At 45.8% G+C, this 12,746-nt stretch overlaps 1 protein-coding gene across 8 annotated transcripts in view; it reads left to right on the top strand.

Moving 5' to 3' along the window:
* Slc35d4 (solute carrier family 35 member D4) overlaps window positions 1–12,746 on the top strand; it is a 145,129-nt gene that overhangs the window by 6,429 nt on the left and 125,954 nt on the right. For 7 of the 8 annotated variants that reach the window (XR_013045971.1, XM_076554737.1, XM_006989464.4 and 4 more), the window contains exon 3: window positions 3,203–3,280. Coding sequence is in view for 7 of the 8 variants with exons in the window: in XM_076554737.1 (XP_076410852.1) it covers window positions 3,203–3,280 (78 nt within the window). In the remaining variant the exon portion in view is untranslated. Of the gene's footprint in view, window positions 1–3,202; window positions 3,313–12,746 lie in introns of all 8 variants that reach the window. The other variant, XM_076554740.1, reaches the window with a different exon arrangement.

Genomic DNA, 12,746 nt, shown 5'->3' with positions numbered 1-12,746 from the left:
TGGATAAACATGTTCTTTCTGTTGTGATCACTTCCATTTTGCATTTCCACTTATGACTATTTTACTCCATGAAGATATCATGTAGCTAGCTACCCATATATGTTTGATAAAGCTCCTAACCACCGTCAGTTTGCTTAAGCATAGTCACTGAGAAAGCTGCCCCTCCTTCAGTAAACAGCTTTTGATATGCCCATTTATTGTTAATTCTTCCTTTTGTCTTGGGATCCTCAAAACAATGTATAGTTAGTTTTCTATGGTCTCTTTGGGTATGCTTTTGTTAATTTTTTTAGGGAAAAGAGCTAGGGTTGAATTTTTTTAAGCATTATGCCATTTAAATATGCATAGACTATATCCCTCATGCTTCTTTTTTAAAAGTATCTTTGGGGGATGGAGAAAAGGCTCTGTGGTTAAGAGTAGTCGCTGCTCTTTTCTTGAATTTTACATTTATTTGTATTTATTTATTTACCTATTTATTTTTGTGTGTACATGTGCCACAGTTAATGGGTAGCGGTCAGAGGACGACTTCCAGGGTTTGGTTCTCTCTTACCATGTGGGGCCTGGGAACCAAACTCAGGTCCTTGGTGGCAAGTCCCTTTACCTGCTGAGCCATCTCACCGCATTTTTTGTTTGTTTGTTTGTTGTTATTGTTGTTTTTAGGGTTTCTCTGTGTGACCCAGGCTGTCCTGGAACTCACTGTATAGATCAGCCTGGCTTTGAACTCAGGGATCCACCTGCCTCTGCCTCCCAAGTGCTGGGATTAAAGGTGTGCATCACCACTGCCCGGCTGCACTCACTGCTCTTACAAAAGACCAAGGTTCAGTTCCTGGCACCCACATGGTAGTTCATAACTGTCTATAACTCTAGTTCCAGAGGATTCTACACCTATGCCTTATTTCCACAGACACTTCAGACATGATGCACAGACATATAAAATAAAAACATATTAAATATAAACACATGTAAATATAGGCTGGGAGTTAGTGGTGCATGCCTTTAATCACAGCACTCAGGAGGCAGAGGCAGGTGGATCTCTGTGAGTTTGAGGCCAACCTGATCTACAGAGTGAGTTCCAGGATAACCAGGGCTACACAGAAAAACTCTGTCTTGAAAAACAAAACAAAACAAAAAGAAACAAAAACAAAAAAAACCCAAAAACAAAAAAGAAAGAAAGAGAGAGAGAGAAAGAAAGAAAGGGAGGGAGGGAGGGAGGGAGGGAGGGAGAGAGAGAGAGAGAGAGAGAGAGAGAGAGAGAGAGAAGAAAGAAAGAAAGGAAGGAAGGAAGGAAGGAAGGAAGGAAGGAAGGAAGGAAGGAAGGAAGGAAGAAAGAAAGGAAGAAAGGAAGAAAGGAAGAAAGGAAGAAAAAGGTCTCCAAGCAGTACTACATGTCTGGGGGTGTGGTGTGGGAAATTGACCAGGTTCAGACCTCTGCTCTAGATCAGGCTGATTCATGGCATGAACTAGCTGTTCTGTTCTTGGCTGGGCAGTGAAACAATAGTTCTTACTACTGACCAGCTGTCTCCTGATGCATGAGGAAAAGGAGGGATATCATGAGTAATGGGGCAGTACCCACAATTCCAAGAAGTAGGAAATGACCTGGCATATTTCGAGGCTTCAGGCTGTATGCCTTGAGAATCTCCAAGTCAGGGAGAGAAAGTTTGTCCTGGGGAGGGATTACCCAAGTCAAGAAGGCTTTGAGTAACACATAAGAGACTTTGTCCTGGAGACCAGGGGTTCTCAGTATAGTATCACAACACGTAAATATGTTATAGTCGTTCCTGAGGTGAGGTGTCTCATGTCATTTGTGACTAAAAATAGGTTCTTAAAGTGTATGAATGAGTCATCTATAAGATAAAGGTGACTAAACACTGAGAGTGCCCTGGAGGACAGATTACTGTCACATGTGACCCTGGACCTGGATGTGACATGACGAATTAGAACGTCCAGATTCAGACAGTGGAAAATAGCAGGGACAACATTAGAAACTGTCAGGAAGAGGTTAGCTGCGTGAGGGCTGAGGGAGCCATGGGCCCACTGCGAATCTTCCAGATACACGGGTGGCTTCGGCAGCAGTAGCTCCTTTGTGGGTGCGTTATTTAAAGGGATCAGTGGGGATTTGCTGCATTTGTGGTAGCTCTCGAAGCTGAATATTACCTGGAGCCCCAGTATAAGGATAAGAAACATCACTAAAGAGAATATTTGGAATTATCACCTCTCTATCATCTCCAGGAGATGCCTTTGAACTCACAGCCCCCCTCCCTTTTTATTTAAAGACTTATTTTTTTTTTTTTTTTTTTTTTTGGTTTTTCGAGACAGGGTTTCTCTGAGTAGCTTTGCGCCTTTCCTGGAGCTCACTTGGTAGCCCAGGCTGGCCTTGAACTCACAGAGATCCGCCTGGCTCTGCCTCCCAAGTGCTGGGATTAAAGGCGTGCGCCACCACCGCCCGGCTTAAAGACTTATTTTTATAAGTGTGTGTGCCATGGGTGTGCGGTGACTGAGGAGGCCATTGGGTCTCCTGAAACTGGAGTTACAGGTAGCTCTGAGCCACTCAGCATTGGTGCTGGGATCTGAACGTGGGCCCTCAGGAGAGAAGGGAATACTCTTAACCACAGAGCCATCTGTCCCTCAGGAGAGAGGGAATACTCTTCACCACAGAGCCATCTGTCCCTCAGGAGAGAGGAAATACTCTTCACCACAGAGTCCTCTCTTCCTCAGGAGAGAGGGAATACTCTTCACCACAGAGCCCTTTCTCGTGGTTAAGATAAATACAATCATAGGATTTTGCCAAGTAGACTAGGGAAGCGAAGTCTGAGGAAGTGCTAGGTCAAGGGTTGAGTGACATCTGGCTGACTAAAGGCCGGAGGAAGATGCCCAGGGTTGGGGCATGTCTAAGATAGCATTTTGCATGTGACATACTTGTGAGGCTATGGAATTTCAGGGTAGAAGTATCCAGATGAGAATGGGGGTCTGGAAGTCATCCATATTGATGGCTATGAGTGAGGTTCAGGAAATGTCTAGAGGTGTGTAAGAGTGCCAGCACTCACTGAGAGCTGGAGTCGAAGGAACAGAGATGGGAAAATGTCTGAGGAATGAGAGGATGGCTGGGGAAATGGAGAAGAGAGGTGCAGAAGGGTGGAGATGTCCTGGCTGGCTGAGTTGGACCCTGTGGGCCTGGAGTAACTCATCCGGACATTCATCTTTCCAGGTGGCAGACACTCCTCGGTGGACTTCTACTTCATGTGTCCTGGAAACTGGGCTGGGTGGAGATCAACAGCAGCTTGAGGTATAACCACCTCCCTGTAACTGACTCATGATGTACGTGCACGCTTTAAACATGGTTATACTGCACCAGGGAACTTGAATATGGGCCTGAGTTGTTTGGTCTTTTAGTTCTCTTCCAACCTTGAGATTCAGTGATTTTATAATAAGATACATCTTGAATATTGTTGCTAATATGATATTAAATTATTAGAGACACACAGTTACAATACCATTTTAATTTACCTTTGTCTTAGGTCTAAGGATCACTGCAGAGAACGTACTGGAGCAACTCTAAATATTTTTGGGAGTTTTTATTAAATTATTTTCTACTTACAGAATAGTTAAGACTAGGGCCAGTGTACTAGTGACTTTTCTGTCGCTATGATAAGGCACCAGGGTCAAAGCAGCCTACAGAAGGAAGGGGCTTATTTGGGGTTCACAGTTCCAGAAGCTTAGGGTCTGTGGTGTCTGCACAGGGCAGAGGAAAAGTGAGCAGGAAGCAGAGAGTGCATGGAAGACAATTCATGGTCTTTTCAGTTTTTTTTTAATTTAAAAATTACTTCTTTAATTTTCTGAGATTATAATTTAATTACATCATTTCCCCCTTCCCTTTCCTCCCTCCAAACACTCCCATACACCTCTCCTTGCTCTCTTTCAAATTCATGGCCTCTTCTTTTCATTAATTATTCCTGACTCTGTTATGTCACAGTTCATGGTGTGCATAAGACGCTGATCTAATATAGAAGAGTAGCTTTTTTAAAAAAAAATTATTTATTTATTATGTATGCCTGCTGGCCAGAAGAGGGTGCCAGATCTCATTATAGATGGCTGTGAGCCACCATGTGGTTGCTGGGAATTGAACTCAGGACCTTTGGAAGAGCAGCCAGTGCCCTTAAACAGTGAGCCATCTCTCCAGCCCGAAGAGTGGTTTTTTAAATCTTACTTTTGCCCTAAGTAGTGTAATGAAGTGCTTGTCTGTAACCCCAACACTGGCAGAGTCGAGGGTGGTAGAGACAGAGCCAGCCTAGCAGAATCAGTGACATCCAGCTTTAGTGAAAGACCCTGCCTCAAAAATAAATAAATGAATAAATGAATGAATTAATAAATGAATGAATGAATAAATAAATAAACAAACAAACAAATAAATAAATAGAAAAGAAAGTACAGACACCCGAGGAAGACATCTGAGGTTGGCCTCTGGCCTCCACATGCACACGCACACATGTGTGCACACACAAACATGTACACACATATACACACACAAAATAGGAAAAATGTGCTGAGGTTCTTTTGCTTGTAAAACAAGTGTTGACTTTACAGTGGTAGGCTGTCCCTGTTTCGGGCAATGCCAGAGATCAGCCTGTGAACCTTGTTCTCTTATTTTCATGTTTGGAAGCTATTTTTAGGTCCACTAGATGTCAGCAGAATACAGAATTTGGGAGAGTTCCACTTGAGGAGCCCCCGGCACCAGTAACAAACGCTGCAGAGTGTCTGCAGGGAGCAGATGTTCTCTCAGTAAGGCATGCTCTATTTGAAAACAAGTGATCTGATTTAATTAGGCTTCATCTCAATGACAACAGTTTTATGATGTATGCCAACAGACTTTCCTTAACTTCACACAGTGCTTAGTGTGGCAGGGTGGCATGCAAATGGAAAACAGACCCAGGATTCACATGAGATGCAATATCTGGGCTTCTCAGTCAGTTAAGGGGCGTTGCAGATCAGTACAGTTTTCAAACCAGACCCCTAGGCAAGAGACCCTTCAATGTGGTATCACATGCAGCCCCTCCAGCCAGGAGCTGCCCCCTTCCCTCATGCACACACATGCATATGCATGCAGATCTGCACATGGACATACTCACTGGTTCAGCAGTTCCCAGAGGCCCCAATGCTAAAGGGATCTGAGACCCTGCCAGGACCACCACAGACTTTAATTCTGTTTTGTTTCCTTTGTGGGTGAATAAGGTAATGAAAGAATTAACCCACGTAAGAGGCCAAAGCCACCAGATGATGAATTAAATGTGGGGACGGATGCCTCCTCAATTCCTGATGTTCAAGCCTTGGCTCTTAGACTCAGTGTTAGGCCTTTAAAGGAGCCTGGCCAGTGTAGCCCTCTACAAAGTGGCTTCGTAACCAGCTAAACTTCAAGGCTGCATTCTGGGAATTTATCCTGAGTATTATGAAAAAAAAATCACACATGTGAGAAAATAATATATTCAAGAATACTCGTACAGCATTGGGATAGTAAAAAAAGGCAAGATTGACTTAAATATCCAACCATAGGCCCTCTGTAGACCAGGCTGGCCTCAAACTCACAGAGATCCTCCTGCCTCTGCCTCTCCAGTGCTGGGATTAAATGCACGTGCCACCACTGCCCATTGGTATTGTTCAGTTATTATTAATGCAAGTCAATGGTCATTAATTCAATTATCAGTAAATGGGGTGTGGCTTTTTGCCATGGGAAATTGTGAAATTAGGCAGATTCTGAGACAATGTGTGCAACAGGGTCCCACTATTGTCAAAATGTTAATATATGTGACAGTTGGACCCGGAAGGACACCTCCCAGGTCCATCCCCTTTTGGGCATGTCCTGGATTGTAATTGCAGTGTTTTTCTTTTATTTTCTGGTTTTTGAGATAGAGTCTCACTGTGCAGCCCTGGCTGGCCTGGAACTTGCTGTGTAGAACAGGCTGGCCTTGAACTCACAGAGATCCGCTGCCTCTGCATCCTGGGTGATTGGAGGGTCAAAGAATGCCACAAAGATCACACCACACAATAGACTCATGAAGGAGATTTATTGAGGGAGGGGGAGGGGAAGGGGGAGTGTGAAAGGCCACCTGAGAGAGGATGGAAGAGGAAGAGCAAGCTTTTGTGAAAGTGAAGGTGCAGGCGTTATGAAGGGTACCAGACTCGGGGTCACAGTGGACATGTGTCACATCCGGTGCCTGGTGATGACGGCTTCTGGCGCTGAGTGGCGAAGGCCATCTGGGGGAGCATCTGGTTCTGGAATGTGGGTGGTTCTCAGTTTACCAACAATAGGTGTGTTTCTTAGTTAGAATGCGGTGGAGGATGGTAGTCTCTCACTGCTCTGAGTGGCCGGGAACCCCCACAGCCGACTGTTACCGATCTAGGGTCACAGCCCGTGCTCCAGTCAGCCATGTTCAGCATCTGCCCTCAATAAACCAATTAAAATAGCTAAGTTAGTAGTGAAAAGTCGAAAAAGAAGATGCACTCTCCTTGATCATACTTGGGAGGAGGGACAAAGAGATCCATTGATGTCCTCCCACCCCCACGACTTTCTCCAGGGTCCTGAAGTGTGGTTACAGTTTAAGGGCCAGAGTTATGTTTGCCAAAGCAATTCCAGCAGTTTGTGGCCCTGCCCCCCATTGACCTTTGGCTGTCTTCTGTAGGTCATCCGGCAGGTTGTACATCTCTTCCTGGTAGGAAAGTCTCTTCTCTGACTGGCTTAGGCATTCTGTTTTTCCAGCTTGAGACTTCTGGGTAATTCCAGTTTCCTGGAGGAGTCCGTTGTTTGAACAGTCTGACAGCTAGAGTGAGGGACACGGGTGTGTTTTTGGAATGTCTTCCTCCCTGCCAGGCCAGTTACAACCTCTGAAGGTGTCTGAAGTCGTAAGGAAAATGCCTGCACCCCCTTTGGCTGGGGGCAACCTCTCTCTCATGAGCACATTTTGTTCTTTCCTGTTAACCCCAAGTGAGATGGCAGGTCAGTAGAAGCTTCAATGTCCTGTGCCTGGGTCCTGGCCCAGATGTTTGGAGCAAAATGCTCACTCAGCCTCCCTGCCACATTTCCCAGGAGTGTCTTCTGTACCCGGCTGAAGTTATGTCAGAGTAGGGATTGGCACATGGACGTTCCCGAGGGTTGCTTTCTTTTCCTCACGTCCACAGTGAGCAGTGCAGACATTCTCATTTCTTGGAGTCTGTAACTCAGCAGGAGTTTCCTTTGTTTATTTTAAGAGGGACTCAAGTGCAGAGGTCTGGGACTTTACTGACTCTGCATTCCAGAGCCCGGGCTGCTGCAGCCAAGCCAGCTGCTTGCATGACTTGAGCACTGGCCACCTTCTCATCAGCGCTCTGCTGCGGTTGAAGTCCTGAACTCCTAGCGCATGGCCTGCTGTGGGTTTGTGACAAGTCAGAACTGGGAAGCCCTTTCCTAGGGGACCGCCACCATCTACAGTGTCTCTGGGCCCGTGAGGGTGGGGGTGGCATGCTCTTCTCTCTGTTCACCTTTTTGTTGGGGGTGTGGACATCTCTTGTTGCAGGCAGGGCTGTGATCATGGAGAATACGTTCCTGTTTTTTACCGCAGCGTACCTATCTATGGCCCTGTCTCCCATTAGATCACAGTGGGTGTGCGAGCACAGTGCAAAGGCGTGATTGAAAGCTTAGGCTGGGTAGGCTTGACTTAGGTTCTTGCCTTGTTATTTACCAGCTGTTCAGTAGGAACGTGACCAGAGGTCAGTGTGCGTCTGTGTGAATGGACAACTTTTGATGAGAACAGGAGACAGGAACTGGGGCAGCGTTCTGAGAACATCAGAAGAGGGCTCTGGTTCCTGTTTCTCTGTTATCTCCTGGCCTTAGTTAGGGTTACTATTGCTTCGATGAAACACCAGGACCAAAAACAAACTGGGGAGGAAAAGGTTTATTTGACTTACATTTCCACACCATGGTCCATCACTGAAAGAAGTCAGGACAGGAATTCACACAGGGCAGGACCCTGGAGGCAGGAGCTGATGCAGAGGCCATGGAGGGGTGCTGCTTACTGGCTTGTTCCTCATGGCTCGCTCAGCCTGCTTTCTTACAGAACCCAGGACCACCAGCCCAGGGATGGCACCACCTAGAGTGGGCTGAGCCTGTCCCATCAATCACTAATTGAGAAAATGCCCTTCAGGCTCACCTACAGCTGGATTTTATGGAGACATTTTCTCAGTTGGGGTTCCCTCCTCTCAGATGACTCTAGCCTGTGTCAAGTTGACATAAAATTAGCCAGCATACTCCTAAATAAGCCCATCTGAGTAGAAGTCTTAATGATCGTGTGACTGAAAGTGATCGGAGGCTCCTGGGTACCCACCTGGCTGGGCCACCTGGACTAACAGCTCACCTTCGTCCCATGTCCACTCTTGTTTCTGCAGTAAGTCCTTTTAAAAGCCCCCCAAACTAGCAGCTGCCAGCAGTCCTGTTTCTGGGACCCTCCTGTTATATGGATGCACTCTCTTTCTCCTTCTTCCTCTTCTTCTCGCTCAACTCCTTAGACTCCTACCCATGAATCTATAATAAATTTCTCTCTAAATGCTCCTCTTGTGGTTCATGAATTTCACTATTTTTTATTTTAATGTTTACTTACATGTATGTGTGTGTGTGTGTGTGTGTGTGTGTGTGTGTGTGTGTGTTACATGTGTGCAGGTACTTGGAGGCCAGATGAGTGAGTGGGAACCTTTGGAGCTAGAGTTACAGGCAGTTAACTACCTGATCTGGGTGCTGGGAGCCGAACTTCATCCTCAACTCTCTGGCCTCCTTTTATTCTTTGAATTTTAGAGACAAGAACCAGAAAGCGATATGTCTATCTTAGTCAATGTTCTATTGCTTTGAAGAGACACCATGACCACAGCAACTTTTTTTTTCTTTAGATTTATTTATTTATTATGTATACAGTATTTTGCCTGCACACACCAGAAGAGGGCACAAGATCTCATTACAGATGGTTGTGAGCCACCATGTGGGTGCTGGGAATTGAATTCGGGACCTCTGGAAGAGCAGCCAGTGCTCTTAACCTCTGAGCCATCTCTCCAGCCCCCACAGCAACTCTTATAAAAGAAAGCATTTAATTGGGGCTGGCTTACAGGTTCAGAGGTTTAGTCCATTATCATCATGGCAGGAAGCATGATGGCGTGCTGGAGAGGTAGCCAAGAGTTCTACATCCAGATCCACAAGTAGCAGGAAGAGAGAGATACCGGACCTGGCATGGGCTTTTGAAACCTCAAAACTTGTCCCCAGTGACACACTTCTTCCAGTAAAGCCACACCCACCCCAACAAAGCCACACCTCCTTTCAAATAAACATTCAAATATCTGAGGCTTTGAAGACCATTCTTAATTCAAGCCACCACAGTAGGCACTAGGTTTCCAGAGCTCTAGCTCTCCAAGAAAGGCTCTGTTGTCTCAAGGACATGCCTATTTCTATATTGCTTTGTAAGGAGAAAATGCAAACAAAGCATGGTGGTGAATGCCTGAAACCTCAATGTTTGAGAGGTGGATGTAGAAGGATCAGAAATTCAAAGGCAGTCTTGACTAAATAGTAAGTTCAAGGCCAACCTGGGCTACATGAGACCCTGTCTAAAACAAAAACAAAAGCAAACAAAGAATTTCATACATAAAAACTAAACCTTGAGAACAATGGAGGTTGGTCTAGCCTATTCTAAATGCCCAAAGTACTTAGAAAATCATCTAGTACAGAGCCCATCTTCCATGTTGGATATTATTGAAATCTGAACAGGTGATCCAAGACACTGAGACAGATTACTGGGACTCAGGCTATTATTAACACCATGAACAGACAGACAGAGGGGCTCTGAGGAGAGTTCAGGCCCCAGCACCATTGACAGATGGAAGAAGATGAGAGGAGGAAGAGGAGAAAAGGAGAGGAGGAGGAGAAGCAGAACAAAAATGCCAGAGGAAGGAAGGAGCCTCTTAGACCTTAGAGGATGAAGGGAAGTTGATAGCAAGAGTCAGTAGCCAGGCTGTCTGGGTCCCAGGCTGGAGGCAGAGAAGAGGGTAGAAGAGGGTGCATGGTGTCAGTATCATGACATCAGTACTCTGTGACGTCAGCTCACTTCCTGGGTGCGGAAGCCTGTCTGCAGTGTCCCAGTGGGATGCCTTCCTGTTGGGAGCTCTTGCAGGCATTGCCACTGGCAGGAAAGTGAACCAGGAAGAGATAAGAATGAAAACTTGGGATAGTACCATTTTTTTTGGGGGGGGGGTGTGTTTCAAGACAGGGTTTCTCTGTGTAGCCCTGGCTGTCCTGGAACTCGCTCTATAGACCAGGCTGGCCCCAAACTCACAGAGATTCACCTGCTTCTGCCTCCCGAGTGCTGGGATTAAAGATGTGGGCCACCACTGCCCAGCTGACAGTGCCATCTTTGCTGGTCCTGGGTCAAGACCTCCAGTGTTGTAGAATATTATTTTAAGATGTGTTACATTTGTTAATGATGCAAAGACGTGTTGCATTCTTTTATGTTGCATTTGTTTAACTCTGTGAAGCTGTGATACTGTGCCTGTCTAAAACACCTGATTGGTCTAATAAAGGGCTGAACAGTCAATAGCAAGGCAGGAGAACGGAGGTGGAACTGGCAGGAAGAGAGAATAAATAGAAAAAGAGAAGGAGAGGGATCAAGGAGCCAGAAAAGGAGGCAGCCACTCAGCCACACAACCAGACTGGAGTAAGAAGTAAGGAAAGAAATACAGAAATAGAGAAAGGTAAAGGCCCAGAAGAGACAAAAGGTAGATGGGATAATTTAAGAAGAGCTGGCTAGAAACAAGCCAAGCTAAGGCCGGGCATTTATAAGAAAGAATAATCCTCCATGTGTATTTATTTGGGAGCTGGGTGGCAGGGCCCCCAAAAGAGCTAACGAGCAAAAGAGTAAAACAACCAGTTTACTCCAGAGACTGACCCTGTGGTCTGTTTTCCTTACACATTGAAACATGGTAGACCTGTGACCTGTGGCCTTTGTAATAAGAATGGATTCTATTTGCTGATAAACAGAGCTCAGGTCTAGGGCCTCGAGAAGGATCTGTGGTAAGTAAAAGGATGGACTCATTTGGTGGAGGATGCAGAGGACATGGGTCCTCTTTCACAGGGATGTGTTCTATTCACTTGAGAGACTAAGCTCAGGATTAGGCCTAAACAACACTCAGGATATTGGGGGATTCAGGGAGGCCGGCTCAGAGAATAGTAAAAACATCACCAGGTTGATGGACCACTTTTCAGTCTGACATTCTGGGTGACTAGGCATCATTCATTTCCTTCCATTGAAGAAAACAGATCTGTGTGATTGACAATCTTGGTTTAGCCAATGCCTATTCTAAGCTGTGCTTCCTACACCTTTCAGTATCTGTGAGAGGGGAGGACTTCCTTACGGATATGTCATGTAATTGATCGGGTACTATATTGAAAGTCCTGAACAGAATGGACTATGGGAATGCTTTCCTCTGTCATAAAATTGAAAAGTGTTTGGTTGACAATCTTAACCATTGTTAGGTCAGATATTTTCATCATAAGATTGTTGTGTGGATTTTTTTATTTGTGTGTACATGTGAGTATATTTGTGTGCACATGCGTACACAGGCCCAGAGGTTGACATTGGGCTCTTCTTCACTAACTGTCTACCTTTCACTTTTTGAGAACGTGGAGGCCTCAGGTTCAGCCAGGCTGACTGTCAGGCTCTAAAGGTCCTCCTGTTGCTCCCACCACACCCAGATTTTACATGGGTCCTGGGGATCTTACACAGACCCTCTTGTTTGCATATCATATAACTTGCTAACAGCCTAACCTAACCCCTGTTGTATGGATTAAAAAAAAAAGTAGCATGGGACTGGAAAGATGGCTCAGTGGCTAGGCACACCTGCTGCTGGTCCAGACCCTGATTAGATTCCCAGCACCCACATGTCAGCTCATGCCTGTCTGTAACTTCAGTGTTGGAAGATCTGATGCCCTCTTCAGGCCCCTGTGGGCACTGCACACACAGTATGCAGACATACAAAGTCTATATGTTTTAAAAAAAGTAGCATGGAAAACATTTAGCACAGTGCCTGATTGAACTGTGAGGCCGCTGTTCACAGTGAGTCCTTGAGCTTTATAAGTTGCTGTCAGCATTTGATGAAGTAATTGATGTAGTCAGGAAGACTCGGAGGCCTTCCTGGAGCCTGGGACATTGGTACACTAGGTCTGATCCTGGATTGACTGCCTGTCCTGGACAGTAAGGGGAGACCGCTTGTGAGTTCGCAGACGCAGTGGTGGTTGCTGGTGCTTTGGGTTGTCCACTGCTCAGGTGGTCTCGTCTGGTTTTCGTCATTGTGAGACTGACTCTGGGGACCCCGAGCGGTAGAAAGGCGTCTCTTCTAAGTCTAGTGAGAGGAAGCCTCTGTGATACGGAGTGTGTCCAGTTCTTCTCTCTCTTGTGTGTTTGCTTATGTGTGTTTGTGTTTTGAGATAGGACCTCACTGTGTAGCCCTGGCTATCCTGGGACTCATTGTGTAGACCAGGGTAGCGTCAAACTCACAAAGGTCCTCTGCCTCCCAAGTGTTGGCATTAAAGGTGTGTAACACCACTCCTGCCTTATTTATTTATGAAGAGAACAAGATTCTAGACTCTAAAGAAAAATCAGATCCTAGTATGGTCCACCTGAGCCAGAGAAGTGTGCCCTTCAAAGCCCTTAGGGCACTCAGAAATCCAGGTTAATGTTTGAAGAAGCCAGAAT

The sequence above is a fragment of the Peromyscus maniculatus genome, chromosome 19, assembly GCF_049852395.1.
Source record: "Peromyscus maniculatus bairdii isolate BWxNUB_F1_BW_parent chromosome 19, HU_Pman_BW_mat_3.1, whole genome shotgun sequence".
NCBI classification, from domain to species: domain Eukaryota; kingdom Metazoa; phylum Chordata; class Mammalia; order Rodentia; family Cricetidae; genus Peromyscus; species Peromyscus maniculatus.
The sequence above is the reverse complement of the archived record's forward strand: the minus strand, read 5'-3'. Positions and strand labels throughout refer to the sequence as shown.